The sequence below is a fragment of the Falco peregrinus genome, chromosome 6 (genome assembly GCF_023634155.1).
Source record: "Falco peregrinus isolate bFalPer1 chromosome 6, bFalPer1.pri, whole genome shotgun sequence".
Taxonomy (NCBI): Eukaryota; Metazoa; Chordata; class Aves; order Falconiformes; family Falconidae; genus Falco; species Falco peregrinus.
Window position 1 is genome coordinate 83,038,122 of NC_073726.1, and position 19,594 is coordinate 83,057,715.

The following is a 19,594-nucleotide window of genomic DNA, read 5'->3' on the forward strand; positions in this document are numbered from 1 at the left end:
AGAGATCAACTTCTAAATTTTGTCATCAGAAATATAATTTTGCAGCTTTTTGCTGTTGTTAGGCATGCAAGACCTTAGAAAGGTGAGAGAGGGGTCTTGGACTCTGTTCCTCCCTGAGCATCTCTCGCTAAGTTCCAGTCGTTTATTGCAGCTCTATGCAACTCCAGTGAAGTCATTGGGGTTGCCCAGGTGCAACCACACTGAAAAGCCTGAATTTCAGAACTGGAGTTACAAAGCAGGATGCAGAAGAGAGAAAGCATGTGGCTTTACTCCCAAGTGCAGGCTGAGCTGGCATGGCTCATGGTTAGAAACACCTGCTTTGAGAAGGTGTTCTTTTGTGGGATAATATAAATAAATAACTTAAATTCTTGTGATCTGAGCAAACTGGCTGCGGTTTAATTTACAGAGAAACATAGAACTGTTTTCACAAAGCCACTTGGTGCTGTCCAAGTGCAGTATATTTCCAGGTTTTCACAGCTCAGAGGCCCACCTGAGGATGCAGAGCTCCAAATGTGGGATCTTTACCATGCTAGGTAACTCATAAGGCAAAACTTAGATGGTGCTTAAGTTTTTTTTTTCTTTTCTGATTATTTTTTTTTATATCTATTTATTTTCTAGTAAGAAAAAATTGTGTTCCTGCAAGGAACACAATCAACACCATAGTAAACATTAAAACAGGAATGCATCACTACACCCAGAATCACAACTATTTTTTTCCTCCAATACAATTGCAAATATATCACTGTATTTAAAGAAACTGAAAGAAAGATTCTGAAATATATCTTCTAGTTGTCTTGTTCACCACAAAAATATAACCTCTATGAGTTTTTTTGTCTGCATATAAATATTTCCCTACAATAGTTTGTCTTGGGGAATACTCCACAGTGTAACATATCTGTCACTGAGACTATTCTTCAGATGATCAGTTTCATCTTGTAACATCAATAAATGCATACACCTCTTGGACTACTGCATATAGATTCCCTGCCCGCTTGGCTAAGTTTTCATCAACCTTCAGAAAAGCGGTTCTTACCCCTGCCTAAAATCTAGGCAATGCCCTGGAATGCAGGTTATTGATTAGAACGGGCTGTGTGCCGTCTGAGTCTATGAATGAATTCCACTAACTCGGAACCACCACCCTCGCGGCAGCGTGCAGCGTAGCGTGTTACCACGGCCGAGGTGGTCTTTACACCCCACAGTACAGGCTTGCGGCCCCTAGATGGCGCTGCTGCCAGAGAGTAGGTCTGGGTGCGCTAGAAAACACCAAGCGACTGCGCAGAGCTGGTTCGCTTAGCAAGAGCAGCTACAGAAAGTAGCTCTCAGCTGCTTACCGTGCCCGATTTATATTTCAGAACTTGGTTTGTGCCATGTGTGCTAACTCACTCAATAATATTGGCATCCAGCTTTTCCTTCTCATAATGGCATAGCAACTCAGGCACGTTGTTCAGAGCTCCCTTTGGCTAAGTGCTACAGAGAACGGCAAACTCATGGCAAAGGCACGTAAGGTTAATGGAAGCACATGCAAGAAAAAGCTGAATAAATGGCATGTTGATCGTCCTTCCTTTATCCACTTGTCCTTCCCATGTGCACCCTCTCCTCCCTCTTCTGAATTTCCTCCTTTCTGTCATTCATTGCGAGAAGAGACTGGGAAAGCACTGCTGGAGCGTCTGTTCAACCTGCATTGCCTTGTTCAGTGTTCAAACCCAAATGTCATTTTCCTTACACCGTTCCACTAGTGCCATAGATGTACCGAGTGGCAGTGGTGGCTGCAGGGGTGGCATCTGTGGGGAGAGGCCAAGGCCACTCCAGTGGACCCCAGCTGAGCCCCTTGGCAAGGTGGTGGCATCTCTGGGAAAGCGTGTGCAAGAAAGGCTAAAGCAAGGAGAGAGGGGAAAAGGTGTGAGAAACAGCCCTGTGAGCATCGAGGTGAGAGCAGGAGGAGAAGAGGAGGTGCTCAGGGTGCCAGAACAGAGATTGCCCTATAGCCCCTGGAGAGGCTGTGGTGGAGCAGGTATTTCCCTGTACCCTGTGGAGAGGGCCACCATGGAGCAGATACCCACATTGCAGCCTGTGGAGGACCCCATGCCAGAGCAAGTGGGTGTTTCCTGAAGGAACTGCAGCTCCTGGAGAGTCCACAGTGGAGCAGATTTACCCTGAAGGACTGCAGCCCATGGAAGGACCCATGCTGGAGCTGGGCAACAGTGTAAGGAGGAAGGAGTGACACAGAGGAGCTGTTACAGACTGACTCCATAACCCACCATTCCCCATCCTCCCGCACCACTGGGGGAGGGAAGTAGAGTCGTCAGGAATGAAGGACTGAACTTGGCTCTGGGGGGAAGCTGGGAGAGAGGTGACGTGGAAGGAGTTTTTAGTTTTGTTTTTATATCTCATCCTCCAGAACTATTTTACATAGTGATAAATTAAATTAATTTTCCCCAAATCAAGTCTAGTTTGTCTGTGATAGCAATTGGTAAGTTACCTTTCTGTCTTTACCTCAACCCACAAGCTTTTTCATTTTATTTTCTCCCTGCATCCTGTTGAGGAGGGAGAGTGAGAGAGCAGCTGGGTGGGCAACTGGCAGCCAGCCAAGGTCAGCCCACCACAACAGAAAGGATTATTTTTATCCTGTTTAGCAAGGTAAATTTTTTTTGAGGCAGTCTGTATTTCATTTAGTTATTCTTAGTAATCAATTTAAATTTTAATAATCAGTTCTACTTCTAAATCTTTATTCCAAGAACTTATTTTTATTGAACCCATCAGGCATAAAGTGCTTTTGAAAAGCAATAGTTTACGTAAAACAAGTATTCAGGTGCTAAAGCTAGGGTTTCCTAAATGACTGGTGATGCTAGATACCTCTGCATTCTAATGCACATGCTGAGATTAAAGGAGGAAAACACTAATAACTTCAATCCTTCAAGTATCCTGAAGTTGGGACCCTTAAATGGATTAATCCTAATGTCTCTTAATGCCTAAAATTGTAGGCTTAGGCATACCTTAGCTTCTGATATTAATCACTAAAAGTACATGTCAATCACTGCTCAAATTTCCCAGTTTTTCTTCTTTCCTGTAGCTATTCAGTTTTATTTTACTAAAAAACTGAACACAAATCAAATCAAACGAGTAGGGCAAACGTGGCAAATAGCTATTTATTTTTCATAATGGACATATGTTGCTTAAGGTATTTCCCGAATTTTCAGTTTTGTAAAGTGTTGAGGTGTTACCAAAAGTCACCCAGCATGTGATTTTTTTCTTGACTTGGAAAGCCAGTAGATCATGCCAGAATCCTGGCTGATGTTTCAAAATACAGTAAATGTCTTACATCACCAGAAATATTGACCAAAAAAAAACCCAAATGTGAAAAACCTTAATCACTTTGTACTCAGGATTTGGCAGGCACGGTTCATGCATGATATGTGAAAGTTTAATCTTGATACTATTATTTCTTATTTTCCAAAATTCTTACTGCTACAGACATTTTTGAAGTACTGTTCCCAGTATTTTTTGCCTCTTCCTAGCCCTTTCATGTAAATCAGTTTTCTCTTTCCATCTCAGTACGGTTACAAAATATTTTGTTCTTCCCTTTAGCTGCTTTGGCTAGTATTAACTCATTCCGCTGGTTTACTTCTTTAGTGTTTTCCCCCTAGTGAAATTGTTAGACATGGTGTCCTTCAGGTCTTCTTGGAGTATAATCACTTAGACCTTCTTTATGTCCTGTATAATTACTGAGTGGTAAAAGCCAAAATGAAATTAAATGCATCTGTGCTTTCACAGAAATGCTTTTTAAAGTAGCCTTCCAGCTAAATGATGGACTCCATTTATGTACTGTATGGAGTATTTATGTACATATATTGGGCCAAATTATTTGTGCTTCTGCTTGGGTTTGCTATGACCCAGTCCTGCCAGCATTCTCCCAAAGGAAACGTGCTTAACTTGTCTGTTTGAACAGCTGAGCTGAGAAGAGGGGATGCTGAGTAATACTACTTCCCACAGCGCTTGAGGCACCACCACAATGGCAATGGATGTGTAGGCATGATCATGTCTTAGAACTAAGTCCACATCCCAGTAAACTCCATGAGAAAACTCATGGCTGCATTTCTGCACTTGGAATATACATTGATTTCCTAGTGCTGCCTAGGGAAAGCCTTTTGCAGAGGCATAATACTCCCAGATTTTTATTTTTATCTGAGGACAATCATGCCTTAGAAATCATTTATTTGAAACCTTTGACCCAAATTCTAATCTGATTTGAATCATTCAAATTTAGAATAACTCTGGGTTAACTCCAATGTAAGTGACGTCCTAGTCCATGGGATAGCAAGGGTGGTTCACAGAAAAGCAAAAAGCAGCTGGCTCTGTGTCCTTAGTTAATTTGATTATATAGTTTCAGTTTAACTTAATGACATTATTATTTGAAGAAACCTATTTTGAAAGGAGGGAATCAAATTTCTTATATCAATCTATCTTCAAATATCTTCTTTAGATGTACACATTGCTAGAGATGGAGTTGAGTTTGTGTGGGGAGAGTAAAAGCATACTAGATTTCATTGATCACAGTTGCTTTAAATTAAGCAATGAAGCAAGGGATGCTGTTCGCACATGAAAAAGCCAGGGTCAGCAGCAGAGATCACAGAGGAGGATTGCCTTCGTAGTTTCTCTCTACTGTAGACCAAGCACCAGGAGAAAGATTGGGTTGTCTGCAAGAATTATCTTAGGGGCCACATTTGGCTAAGTTAACCATTAAACAAAAAATAAGGGTTCAGTTGTAATAAGTATTCTTTTCATGATTTCCATCCCAAACACTATTCTTCTGAAGGTTTACAAGAAGCAATTAAAAATAAATGGCTAACTCTTGCATTGCCTAAATGTAAATTGAGGTGAGTCTCAGGGCTTTCTCCTAATATTATGAAATTCAGTAAGACCTGAATACATTTTTTCAAATGTTAAAACCATAGTTGCATATGATTTTCTGATTTTTGCAGACATTTTCTATGTTTAATTTATCCTCTTTTCTCTCAAATTAAAGTCTACTTTAAAATATCTGTGGCCTAAATATTATAATAATCTTCAAAATTACAACAGGACTAGGGAAATTGAGAATGTTTTTCCATAACAGGTCTTATTAATATTTGCTATTGTACAGTTCTATAATGTCCATTATTTTATCTTTGTGTTTTGTCACAGGATGACCAGGAGAAGCTGACATGCAGTGACCGTATGCCTGGATATGCAGCAAACTTCGGATTGATTCTATTTATGGTAACATAATCTGCATTTCTGCAGATTTACTAGGTGTGAGAAGCTTTGCAACAAGCTTCTTGAGCAGAATCCTGAATTAGTGTTCTCAAAGATGCTAAAAATCCAAAGAAATCCAGGGTTATAATATACAGTTTGTGAGAAATACATGTCCTACAGTTGCAATTTAAGATGGACAACAAATACTGCAATACACCCATACCAATTAGTTGTCAATGGCTCACCTCTCACAGTGTCTGCTATGGGTTGCAGGTTCTCCTGCTTGTCTCAGCTGTGTTGGGCACCCATTACTGCAGCACAAACAAACTAGCAGGCTTCAACAAGACTCTTACCACAGGTCAGGTTCTACCATCCATGCTGTTTCTCCTTCCTCCAGAGGCAAGGCAAGGCAAGACCACACTCCTCCTCCATCCAACCACCCCTCCCACATTCCTCAGGGCTATTTAACCACTGAGCAGGAACAAACTACACCTGCACATCATCCCTGCAAATCAAACCACTGCGTTTCAAGGCAAGGCCACAGCTGCATGCTATCAATACTAATCAACCCACTGCCTTCATTCTTCTACATCCTACTAGGATGACTGGTAGAGCTCAGTGCCTGCCTTTAGCTTTACTCTCCTTTCCAAAGACTTCTTATAAGAGGGCTGTTGGCTGGGTGATTTGCTGTAATGACAGAAGCTTGTTGTTAGATGCTGCATCTCCCACAGGGTTTCTGCTCCATCCTCCATCACCTGATGAAGGCAAGCCCACTATGTATTTGCTTGTGTGCACAGTATTGTGTGTGCTCTGTCAGAAGGACATTCAGAAGTGTTGAGCCTACCGAACAGGTGATGTACAGGTGAAATAAATCTGTTGCTGGGAAGTATTTGTAGAACACGCATTCAGGGACGGACTATACTGTAGTCAAGGAAGACCACGGTATACAATCCTCACTTGAGAACAAGAGTAAGGTATGCAGGTCAGCCAACTGTAAAGTGTGGACACCACTGTCCTAGTGAAATTTCCAAGAGACCATAAACACATCATCAAGCTGCTAAACTTTGTGAACAGCAATAGGAAAGCCTGGCTAACAAACCTTAAATTACTTTGTCAAGGATCCCATTATCCCTCTGCTTACAGAAACTCCTGAATGAAAGCATATATTCACATCTAGAGATGGTGTGAAATGGTAATGGAATATGCTGGTTTACACCACAGGAGCATCTAACATGGGAAATTTACTTAGGGGCTAAAATATTTTAAAATACATCAGTGTATTTCTAATTTAATTGAGTTTGCATATACTGCAATAGATGTCCCTTGAAGATTTCATTTCTTTTCCTGACAATCAAAAACATTTTACATTCATGTTGAGGTCAAATTAATGTCTGCATTTTTATAAATATACATGTATATATTTATGAAGATATAGTATATTAAGTATATTTTCTGTACGTGTTAAGTGTGCCATTCAGACATATATACATGTATGTATGTACTTACAACATTTTGAGTGAGTTTATTGTCCTGAGGCCATGCCAAGCATTCGCTTTTTAGACAGAACCTCTAACTGGCATCAGTTGGGACTTTGCTTAAAGCGGGGTATGCTGAGTGTGACTAAGCATATAGCCCCAATTTAGCTTTTACAAGTCATTCTTTTGCAGACAAGGTGCTTACATGTGCTCTTGACTTTAACCACATGTTTAAATCTCCTTTAAGTATGTGCTTCACGTGCTTTCCCGAGTCATAGCCTACGTATGACACTCCCTGCTCACTTTAACCTCTCAGGGAGATTTATAAAGGTAAATTGTAGCGCTCAGATTCTTGAGCTTCTGTTAGTGACTAGTGGAACTATGCTGGCGTCACCATTTGGAGAAGTGGCCACAATGATTTTTTTTTAGAATATTTTGAGCATTAGTAAGACGTAAGCGCCTACAGGCGACAACTTACAAACCATGCGTGAAATTCAAGTCAGCTCTTGATGAGGGAGAGCCAGCTCTGCTTTCCTACATGGAGATTGCAGTCTGCTCTTTACTGTACATGATGTTTCTTTCTTTTCTGCTAATTAGTTAAACAGGTATTGGAAACACCAGACTAAAGTTTGCTGTCAGTCTGTGCAATAGAATTGCACTGGGGAAACTAAATCAGTCTCATCTACCTCTGTTATTATTCACACAGACTGATTTTTTTAGTCTGCAGTAAGCACTGCATACGTAATGGATGCTGAAATCTTGTGTGTATGTGCATGTGCACATATACAGCCACAGACATAGAAGACTCAGACACAGATATGCACACACATGTGCTGCAGTTTCTAGTGCTGCAGAAGTGATGAATTTTTGATACTACTTTTTCCAGGTCCAAAGGGTCTGGCAGCACAAACCCACATGAATTTTCCATGAAGATGTCTACATGGCTATAGAATGATGCTGTTGTGTTCTGACCCTCCTTCCTGCAGCTTTACATGCCATACTTCCCCTGATGATTCTTGAAGCTGCTAACGGCTTTCTTATTGTAAATCCTTTTATCTTCATTTTTCATTTGTGTACTTCTTTTGTGTACCTCACTTTCGTGAATCCTCTTTCAAGAACCATGTTCTATTTTGCTTTCTTTTTCTTTCTGGCTTTTCTTCCATCTTTCTTAAGCTAGGCATGCTGTTTGTTTCTTTGAAAGTGCAAGCTGGAAAAAATGTTGGGTTTGGCTCTCTTGCCCAATTGGTCTTGGTGTTTCACACCACCAAATAATTTCAAGGATTGTTTTGCACATTTACGGATGCTTTAAAATCTGGTTGCAGTTCTTTTGTGGTACACAAAGCCTCACTTGACTGCAGAAGGAGCAGAAGATCCAACCTTGATTCAAGCAATGCCTTTGGCAGGGATTTTAGAAAAGAAGTTCACAAGTCTTATTGTTGCCTAGTAAGACTGGTGGTAGCAGGAGATCTAGGCTTAGCTGGGCATATACAAGTTTGGCTTGTGTGGGACTAGTTATGACATATGTCACTGTTTAGAAACTCCACTTTTAGGAGGTACATGTTATGGCAAAGATTTCTGAGTATGTGATGAAAACACTGGGAGCTGCTGGGAGAGAGCAGGGTGGCATAGAGCAATGCCATCGCTGGAGCCTTTCTTGGTATTCATTGTGTTTGGCTCAGAGCAAGGAAGAAAACCTATCAGTGTCACGGTGCAGGAGTTCAGCCCATTCCTTCTTTTAAACCCTATTGCCCTATTCTTACTCACGTGGCATAATACTTGACTAGAATAGCTCTACTGGGGAGCCAAAGAACTATTTGGACATTAAATTGTTATCCTACTTGGATGAAGGTAGCAGTCTAGCCCATGGGGTTTTATAGCTTCCTTCTCAGATCTCGTATGCTTTCCTGTTTGTCTTCATTCATACCAGGCTCAGTAGGTGACCTTTTCTGCAGCCAATTTTCACATCTGTTTCTAAACAATTCAGTCCTTGACAGACTAGTTTAGATATTCAGTGAAGAAACTGTCTGCCATAGTAGAGGATAGAACTGGCCAGATGAAATGTTGACAATAACAACAAAGCCCAAATTAGGTACCAGAACCTAAGTAGGTCACCTGAAAGGTGATTGTCTGATGCGAAATTGGGTAAAAGAGGTGTTTTCAGGAGTGGGAGAAATGCTGTGAAGACACAGGAACCATTCCCTCTGAGTGGCCATCTGGGGAGTGAGAACTATGCTCTCAGTTATTGTGCAGTCTTGCAAGCCCTCCTCAATTTTCTCTTGTTGCTGGATGCACATATAAGGAAGACTCCTAAAGGAATGTTTTTCCATCTGTGTCTAAGCAGATGTTTAAAAACAGCTGGGCAACCAAGGAGTTTCTGAAGCCCTGGTGCTTTTGCAAAACAAATATCTTTGTTCTTTAAACAAATAAAATGTATTTGTTTGGTAACTTCATATATCTTACTATGGCACTGCATGAATTGAAAAGCCTGCAGTAATGCAAACCTCTGACAGTATCTCATCCTTTAGTCATCTTCGTCATTGCCATGGATCCCTTAAATCCTTTGGTCAGGTTTGAGAGTTTGCTATTCAACTTCCATGGCCTGAAATTTCCTTTCTCTATTTAGTGACGACTGTCCTTGATGATTCTTCCTCCTGTACTGTTGAGATATCATTTCTAAGCGGAACCTTGTCATGGAGATAGGGGTCCATGGAGGACCAGAGAGCTCATCTCCAGAACGATCCATACAAGTTTACTTTGCTGGTTTTTCTTGTCCATATTAAAATTATGTTTTAAATTTTAAATGTAAATTTTAAATGTAAAATTATAAAAAATAGATTACTGCCAAGTGGTGCTGTTTTGTTTTCTCTCTTTATTGGGGATATTACTTTCTACCATAGTAACTGCTTCAGCAATGGGCAAGTTAGGAAAAAGTTCTGATCTTTGTGTTCATGAACTACTTCTGCCATAGTAAGAGTGGAGCAGATTGTTCAACATGAATCAGATTGTCTACATGTTTGGTAGGTAAGTCAAAGGAAAAAAGAAAAAAATTGGCAGAAAAGTTAGACCTGTTTTCTCAACACAATGAAAACTACAAAAGGAAAGGAAATAATATTTTATGACATTTGAAGTGTTTTCATTTAAAGTATTTTATATTTAGACTTTTTTTCTTTAGACTGGTATTTGAATGAAAAGTATGAGCATGAAGCAAAAATTCATTGCTTAACTACATTTCATTTTAAAGTAAATGAAACATCTATTTAAAACGTAAAAATTGGATGTTTTACTAGATCAAATATTTTGTTATCATTTTCTCACAAAACATACTTGTGAATTTCATCTGTTATCTCCAAAAGTTTCTCCAAATCATTATTTTTTAGTATGTTTACTAGTTCTCCATTAAAACAAAATGTGCCCTGTTTTCATCTCCAACCTTTAATACAGCTCTGATTCTTGTTCTGATTCTTCTGCAATAGTGCTTTTTCATGAGACGCCCTTCCTCTGTATACAGGAATTCAATAAACTATTGCTAGGTCATTAAAATGAACTGTTAAATTTCCTTAAACCTGTGTTGTGAATCCGGGCCCGTAGGCTCATTGAAATAATTGCAATAGTCTAATCTTTCACATTTAGGTAGTCTCTTTCATCTGAGGATCTCAAGATGTTTTACCTAAAATAATGAATGTACATTGGAATTCTTGCCAAAGGCAAAAATGAAAGAAGAAAATGCATCCTCTCCCGCTTTCATGCTATGGCTATGAAAATTTGCTATTTTTTATTGTTATTTTATTGATTTTTTTTTCATTGTGGGGTAGGTCTTTATTGAAGCCAGGATACCACAGCCTTGTGAAATTAAAATTCTTCTTGTGGGAACTTGACCTTAAGTATCAGGGCTGACTTTCCTCATCTCGTGGGTCAAAGCCAGCCCATGAAGGATGCCAGGATACCAATTGATTTCTGGGACAGAAATGTAAAGTGAAGCCCTAATGTCCCTGTTTAGGTCAGTCTTAAAAGAAAAAATAACAAGGGAAACATTTTTTTTTTAATTTTTTTTTTTTTTTTAATTCATGGCAACAATTGAGCAAACACAACTGGAGAGTAAGGTGCCACTTCAGCTGTGCAGAGGTGAAGCTTTTTCAGCCAGTAAAGCCCATTTACTGGACTGCACATGCATGTACGCCCTTCAGTCCAAGCCATCTGAACCTATTGCCAGATAAAAGACTTTGCTTAATACCTGCATTTGAATCCAAACTGCCTGAGTTTTGCCAGTACTGCATGAAAAATGTGTGATGTTTTAATCAGAGAGGACATACACATCTTCAAGTATTGTTCCAGTTCAGTTTTCCATCCATTTTCTTCATTACGTCCCTGTCAGAGAGTTTTGAATTCTCACATTTTAATTCGACTATCCTTGTATTATTGTGGAAATAAGAAATCACACAATGACAATTCATGGAACAAACCCAACATATCAGTCAAGGCTTCTGTTTAAATGCTGGTATCAAACTTATCAAACTTGAACTAATCTATCTGTACATCTCTTTGCAGATTATGCTGACATTTTCAGCAGTGTTTGGTGTGATTGTGTACCGAATCACTACAGCAGCAGCTTTGTCATTCAGCACAAATGAGATAACCAAGTCAAACGTTCGAGTGACTGTGACTGCAACTGCTGTCATCATTAACCTCATTGTGATACTTGTGCTTGATGAAATTTACGGAGCTGTTGCCAAATGGCTGACAGAAATTGGTAAAAGTATCTCACCACATTCCTCATTAGTACATTACATGTATTGACATGAGAGTATGCAAGGGGGTTCTAAGAGGAAGATTTCCCACTGCAGAGTGCCAGTGAAAATATTCAGGCCTATGGGGTAAGATGCTCAGACATGCCTCTGTGAATGAGGGGTCTAAGCCGCAACATGCAGTGTGCCACTAATAGGACTAATTAGCCTGGACATAATGCCATGTTAAGGCAGCTGTGCTATTTCCAGGATCTCAGCTGGTATTTCTGCATTGCACTGGATCTATGCCAAGATCCACCCAGATCCACTTATCTAGAGCTGGTTGAGAATTTTTGACCTGGTGTGTATTTTGATATGTATCTTTACCTCCAGGAGCTTGGTTTGCTGAAAATCATTGGGTTGTTTCAAAGATGTTGCTGGCTCTGGCAAAGCTACCTTGGCAATTGCTTACCACATTATTTTGCTAATTTGATTTTCACTAGGTCCTTACAAATCAAAGGGGTTTTTTGCCATTCTGGGGACATATCTGGGCTGCACTTTTTTTTAATAATAATATCTACTTCAGTTAGAGTTTGGATTGTTCTTTTTAATGTCATTCTGTTGTTACAAGCCTGGCAATGTATTTAAGTCTTTTAAAGGTGAGACTTTCCTTTGATTATTAACATGGATTTAGGCTGGGGTTTTGTTTTTTAATATAAATTAGGCCAAACATGTTTACTGGCAGGGCCCTAACATGACCTCCTTATAGCTTTCATTAAGTCTTGTTTCCCACATTTTTATACATCACCTCTAATTCTAGATGCTTCGAAGTCTAGGAACATAAAGTCAATTATTCAAAACACTGAAAATAACTCAGCAATCACAGGTACCTTTAACTGTAGCAACTGAAACCTGCCAATTTTGGGCATCTAAATTTAGGCATCCAAGTTAGAAACTTTTTGACACTTGGAGCATGACGCAGTCATTTGAAATTGGAATTCCCTGTAAACCCTACAGTGATGTGAAGCTGGCTGGAACTAGCAGACTTCGGATTAATATCTTAGGAACTTTTAATAGTTGTGTTTCCTACTCTCACTTTCTCAGGACACTTTTAAAGTCACAAGTGAAAACATCTCTTTTAGTCTTATTTTTTTGAAGAACATAAACTGAAGTTTTGTAGCTGTCATAACAGACGTCTAATCCTGCTGTTTTGAAATATGGTCCTGTAGCTTTACCAGCAAGGACAGCTGATAACTTAGATTAAATTTGCAATATATTTGAAAGAAATGAAGACAGAGCAATTCATTTTCACAAAAGGCCACCATGTGGGGTTAATTTGTTTGTTCGTTTCTGCTTTGGGCAGAATGTAGCAGGGTTATACAAATTAACTCTGTTCTAGTGGCATAAAAAATCTCAGGCTTACTGTCCTGGCCAAAATTGTACCCAGATTTTCAGCATTCATGTAACTAACAAGCTGCTAACTGTGTGTGACCTGGTGAATTCTGTCCCCTGCACCTTCCCAGGTAAGGAAAGGCACAACTGTTAAGGCATGATAGTACTTTGTGGAAAGAGTAGGAAGAGATGAAGGTGAGGTTTCTCCTCCGTGGCAGTTTCTAGGCAAGAGCTGGGGAACACAAGCCACTGCCATTGCCTCTCTGGGGAAAGCACAGAAGGAAAATCTCTCCCTTTGAAAAGTGCTCCACTCTGAACCGTCAAAGAAACAAGGATTTCTTACTTGCTGATTATTGTCCCCCTGCCACTTTGCATTTAATTCTAATCCAGCTATCTTTATTTAGGCAGCATTCCTAATTAGCCATCAGATGTTTTGTTTAAGAAGGATCCAGTCTGAATAACCTCTAGTGCTACAAATTACATAAGTTAGAAAGTTCATTCAGGCAGCTTTCTCCAGTGCTAGGCTCAGATGCCAAATGTAATCAAAATGTTTTTAAAAATTACAATTCATTCACGCTGATAAATGCTCTTTACCTTGTGAACTTTCATTTTGCTGAGCAGAGCAAAACAATTCTCTTTCCACACTGCAGTTAATCGACAAGCTGAGAAACACACTTTTGGGGCTGGAGGCACAGCTCATGGCACTATAGGTTGCTATTGCAACCTATATTCTATTGCAAACACTTCAATCTTTGTACAAGTGAAAAAATGCATCTGTAAGCACAAGAATAGAACCAGCAATTGCATTTGTCACAGGAACAAAGTACTGGATCTGCCTCAATATCTGCTGAATCAGTGCTTGGGGGGTGGGGGAAAGTAATAGTTTTGCTGTAATCAATACAGAGAGATTGTACAAGATGCACCAAGACTCCATGTGCTTCTAGTGGACCCAGCAAAGCGGGGTGCTGATGCCACATGGTCACAGATCCAACCAGCAAAAGTGCAGGTTATATCCTGGTGTTGTCAGGTTGAACAGGTCATCTTCAGTGATCAGGTGGTGTCAGGCTTGGCTTACGACTCATTTACTCACTTGTAACTTCATTCAGGTCAAGGAAGAATCAGTCAAATGGGGACAAAATCAAAATGACTTGTGTTTGTGCCTTATAAAGGCAGCAACTCCTTCAGTGAGCTACGTCCCGTGCACCGATGTCTCAGCTCGTTCTCTACCTGGAAAGTTTCAGCTGCCCAGTTTTGGTGTAACATACTGCACAACCAGCCATATGCTATGAGTGTATCATTTGGGGGGGGGGGGGGGGAGGGGAGGGGGGGGGGGAGGGGGAAGTTTTCTCTCTTACTAATGCATCTATTCTGGCTGGATGCATTTCTCATGCAGCAGACTCCACTAGCTAAAGGACGAATTCTATGCATGCCTCTGTCGGTATGGTATAGTGTATCTGAGTGCGGGGAGGGAGTGAAGTGCTGGGTGAGTCTCTGGAACCATATATGGTGTGCAAATTCTCATCCAGGGGCTGAGATCATCTTTGGAGGGGTTCTCCGTAAGGCAAAGGCTAGGGGTTTGCTCCCTCAAATTAAAAGCTGCACCTCTGTTATTCGATATTCCTGCTGCTGTGATCTGTTATCCTGAGTATTTATCCAGCATATGGAATCACCTGCAAATTTTTGAAATAATTTGAAGGTTTAAGCTTTTTTATACGTATAGGTGAATGATGACTTAAGGCTCAACAGATTGTGTGTTGATCTTTTATGAAAATATTGTTGAAAGTACCACAAATAGAGCTGGGCAGTGGGGACTCAGAGTTTTGTTATTCCTTTAGTGCTCAAATCACACGATGCTTTATTTCTAAGAAAAAAAAAAAACTAAAGGAACCAAAACACCCAGACTGTGTTCCAAAACAAAGCTGTACAAGTACAGCAATATTTTTAATCAAGTCCTTAAAGCCAGAGCTCTGGATCTACCTTATTATTTCACACATCTCAGCTACATGCTATTCAGTCAAGAATAGACCACAGTAAAATTATCTGCTCTCACACTAGTTAACAGCTCAGGATGAGCATGGCAACACAAGGGTTTAACCCATACAGAATTTTTAAAAGAAGATCCTACTGTCAGTTTGAAAAGCCTTGGTCTTGCACCAATGTGTTCTGCTGCTAGAAAATTTCCATGGGAATTGGACATAAATCTGGGAATAGAGTAATGAATACTGGAAATGTTTAAGACACATTTTTACAAGTTATCTAGAACAGTCTAGTAATGTAAGATATATAAAATGAATGGAGAAGCGTTAGCAAAAATGTGCATTTATTTTGCATGGCAATTAACAATTCACTTAATGCCTTATTCAGAACGGTACTTAGTCTTGTGTTTAGCTTTAAGCACATTAACAGTCCCATTAGAAAAAAAAAAAAGGGTTGTGCACACAAAGTTAAGAAAGCTTTTAAGGTTGGGGTTTTTTTGGTGGATGAAAGTCTTTGTACTTTGCTTTCATCATTCATACATTGAGAATATGAATGTTTTTTTATTTCAGCTGTGTAACTGATACACTTATGTATGTGAATAAACATATGCTTATATACATTAAAGCCATTTATACTACTGTAGCTTTATGCAATTGAATATCAAGATCCAATTTTTTTTTCTTCAAACTCCAGATAGCTAGATGGAGAACCACGTAAATATGTAACAATTATTTATCCTATTATTAAAAATAACAAATATTATGTTAATAAAATATATTTGATGATATTATATATTGAATCATATAATAGATATCAGAGTAAATGGCAGTGGACGACTGTGCTAAGGTTTCACAGATGTGGCCTGAAGCACAGGAAGGTGATGTGGTCTGCCCAGGTCTCTCAGCAAGGCAATGGAAGAGACTGGAAAAGTGGGGCATTGTCAGGTCCAGGCCAGGTGTCAGGATCTGTTGGGGTTTTTGCCTCCAGGGTATTGGATAGACAGCCAAAAGCAACTTGGGATAAGCTGTCAGAGGCCTGTCACAGAATCAGGTTAATTTCGTTGTCATTATTAGTGTTTCTATCAAAGAATATTCCGTTTCCATCTGGAAATTCAGAAAGACGCTCTGGAAATCAGGAGTTGGTGACAGACCTGGTGTGCATTGGTGCAAATGAAAAGTACAAAAGAAAAACCAGTATGAGCTCAAAGTTTGCAGTTTGGTTTTGTATTTGGGGATATCAGGAATGTTTACGTATTTACTAACTGATGTTTCTGGTTTGCTTTTTGCTTTTTCCTCCCTCCCTGCTCAGAGGTACCAAAAACAGAGAAAACCTTTGAGGAGAGATTGGTTTTGAAGGCATTCCTGCTGAAGTTCGTGAATTCTTATGCACCAATTTTTTATGTTGCGTTTTTTAAAGGAAGGTAGGATAATTGTCCTTTAGATATAGATATGCATGTATATATATATTTATGTGTGTATCTATATTAGTGGATCTGTTTTTTAAAAATGGGCACAAAGGGCTACCAAACTAAGTTCTGGCACTGGCCACTTTCACCAGCAATTAAAAAATAACATAAAGAGGGTTGTTTGTATAAAGCTTGCTTTCATATGGCAGGGCATGAAGTTGAGTACTTTCCTGTCTCTCTTCTACATAGAGCATTGTTCTGAAATGCAACCATTTTTGTTTGTGTTCTAAAATAAGAATAATCTACACCTCAGAAAATAACTCTCTTTAGTTAAAAAAAGGTGTTGCGTTTTTGAGTGAATAGTGGTGCTTACAGGTCTTAATTTTCCACATTTTACTTAAAGCATCATTTAGCAAGGAAAGTTTTTCTGGTTTCATTTAAAATTACAGAACTACTTTCTCTATTACTTTCTCAACATTTTGCACTATTTGCCCGTATCAAGTTAAATTAAGAAATAGTTATAGTCAACTAGAAGTTGCATGTTTTGGCAAATGAACTGATTGACGAAAAAGCTAATTCAGCTGTACTGCTGAATAAGTGTGACTTCCTATGGATTCAGGATCATTGTCTTTTGGGACCCAGTTACCCACAGTATAACTCATGCTTTTGAATGGGAAGCTTAAAATGATTGTTTGCTAAAACTTTGGAAAAAATGTTTAAAACATCCTCTGGATTCTATTTCATACCATTTTTCTGCTCCTTTTGGGGGCTGTAAAGTTTATTAATCTGTACTCTTCACTAATCCTATTCAGCATCATTGGTTTAAGAATTAATGATAAATTTTACCAGCAGTTGTAAATATTGTAAGACATCGATGAAAAATATCACAATTCCTTTATTTTTTAACCATATTTTTGCATTTCATGGTTATAGTAAAGTCACCTCTCCTTTTCTTCCCTTGTAGTCAGGAGAACCTTTACTGTGCAAATTACTGTACAGATATGTAAATATTTCCATTCAGGGCTTTACTCAGATGCAAGAGCATGTGAGTTAGGATACATGTTCCCAGTTTTGTTTGTGATCATTGGTCAAAGGAGGGAGATTATTATATTTTTTTATCACAGAGAAATACTTTATTAAAATTATTTTGTAAAGGTGTAGTAGAAAAATATTTGTAGAGGTCTACTGCTTTGAAATAATTTGAAATAATCAAAGTTGAATAGCTCTCCAGTCTTAAAATTCATGATGAGGTAGCTAGTTCTGAAATACTTTAGCTGATATGAATGAACTACGTAATGTTTTTGAAGTTAACTTTTTTCCTATTTTTGTATCATTTCATATATTGTTGTTGCTTTCAGATTCGTTGGCCGTCCTGGTCATTATGTATATGTATTTGATGGTTATCGAATGGAAGAGGTAAGTGCATATGAAATTCAAATGAAAAAAACCTTAACAAAAAGAGATACATGTACAGGCATTTCAGTGGAATATAGACAATACAGGAAAAATAGAAAACATGTTAAGCCAAGATGTTAAATCTTTGACATAAATAGTCAAACCCCAAGTTTTCCATCTGAGGCACTTGTATTTTCTTTCTTTCTGCAGTTTTGAGTACTTCATGGTCTTTCTTAGGTGAAGCTTCACCATTTCTATGCTTTACTGGACACTAAGGCACAAACATTCCTTAATATGACTTATGCCTTTGGGGAACCTATGGCAGAGCCAGAACTGATTCTGGCTTATCATTCTGTAGATCACTGGAAGCCTAACAATTTTAATAGATCAGAAAGTTATAGCCATTTTGTGCTAAACCTGTAAACATTTAATTTTTTTCCAAAATTCCTTTTAACTGCTGCGGGTATTCCCTTGAAAATCGATAGATGTACTCAGGGTTTTACAATAAAGCTTGCACATAAGTCTTTACAAGATTGAAGACTTTCTTCCCCCTTGGGAGACATCAGGTTGGTGATACTGCATTATGTTTATTACATTGATTATATAGTAAATATTTTAAAAGGAAATATAGTAGCCCCAGGGCACAGTAAGTTATTTCAGAGCTCTGCATATTTTCCATAATGCAGTTTTATGAGTGGAGATGAAATACCTTGTTAAGCATAGAATTGCAATGATCGATGAGCTCTGTGCTGCACAAATTGGTGGCAGGGGCGATGAGCACGTATAGACATCATTAGCTCTCCCAGGTGGGTGCTTTTAAATTAATTCTCTTAATCCCTTCACACTCTATGGTTTTGTTTAATTACAGTGTGCTCCAGGAGGCTGTTTGATGGAACTCTGTATTCAGCTGAGCATCATTATGCTTGGAAAACAACTGATTCAAAACAATCTGTTTGAAATTGGAATCCCGTATGTATCCTAGCCTTCTTCATTACCACGGGTTACTCCTGTGACACAGTAAATTAAAGACTTGATCCTTATTCAGCCGAATGCCATTTTTGCCACTGCCTTCAGTGGGTTCTAATTGAATGTGATGATAAATCACATTTTCAGTTGTGCTGAAATGATCTGGCTGTATTTTATGTTGAATAATTGGCTATATCTGCAGTAAATGGCTTGGAGAAAGTGATTGAATATATTAAATAATTGATCTAAATTAATTTTAGAAACCTGGGAAAACAGGCAAGGTATGATAGATCTCTTGGGAAGTTTTACAGAAGCTTTCAGGGTAGCAGTATTGAATACAAATTAGTATAAAGTGGAGGAGAGATGGTGTGAAGAAAAGCAATAGCTCATAAAAGCCGTTAAAATGTATTGCTTGATCTATGACTATTTTACGGGCTTACGGATGAACGACACACATTTCTAAGGCACATGTATGCCAGTATGTTACCGTATGACGCAGGAGCTAGAATTATGGGAGAGATGCTGACGTGCTGCATCAGTGACTGCCTGCCACAAGGATGCTTGTGTCCTCTGCTCCAAATACAGCCAGAAATCTCTCTTGTCTGCCTCCAATGTCAAGGGGATCTTCAGGCACTGAGAATCCACTGATAGTGTCCTGCTTCTGCCTCCTGGGAGGTTTGCTCTTATTTCTGTTAACTGAATCATCCTTGCTGGTGGCACTGGTCTGTGAAATGTGTTAGATGAAGAGTCTGGCTTAGATAAAAGTCTCAACGCCACTGAAGTTAGAATCTTTCAACACTGGTGTCAGTAGCTTTGAGATCACATCCCCAAGGAAGGCCTTGAAGATGCTAACTAGAAACACCAATATGAGTGATGCTTAAAAGATTATGAAATATTTTTTTAAATGAGCTCTTTTCCTCCTTTTTCTTAGCAAGAACATTTTTTTTAAAAAGTAATTTATATAAACAGAAAGAAAAAAAAATTCCAAACAAATCAAATGTGGGTTATGGAGAGTTTCATTATTCTTGTGT

General features: G+C 38.9%; 1 protein-coding gene across 2 annotated transcripts in view; it reads left to right on the top strand.

Annotated features, from left to right (window-relative positions):
* The window catches only part of ANO2 (anoctamin 2), a 192,198-nt gene that overhangs the window by 139,787 nt on the left and 32,817 nt on the right, over window positions 1-19,594 (top strand). For both annotated transcript variants that reach the window (XM_027782912.2, XM_055809275.1), the window contains 5 exons: window positions 5,182-5,256; window positions 11,253-11,454; window positions 16,106-16,217; window positions 17,561-17,618; window positions 18,466-18,566. In XM_027782912.2, the coding sequence (XP_027638713.2) occupies window positions 5,182-5,256; window positions 11,253-11,454; window positions 16,106-16,217; window positions 17,561-17,618; window positions 18,466-18,566 (548 nt within the window). The remainder of the gene's footprint in view (window positions 1-5,181; window positions 5,257-11,252; window positions 11,455-16,105; window positions 16,218-17,560; window positions 17,619-18,465; window positions 18,567-19,594) is intronic.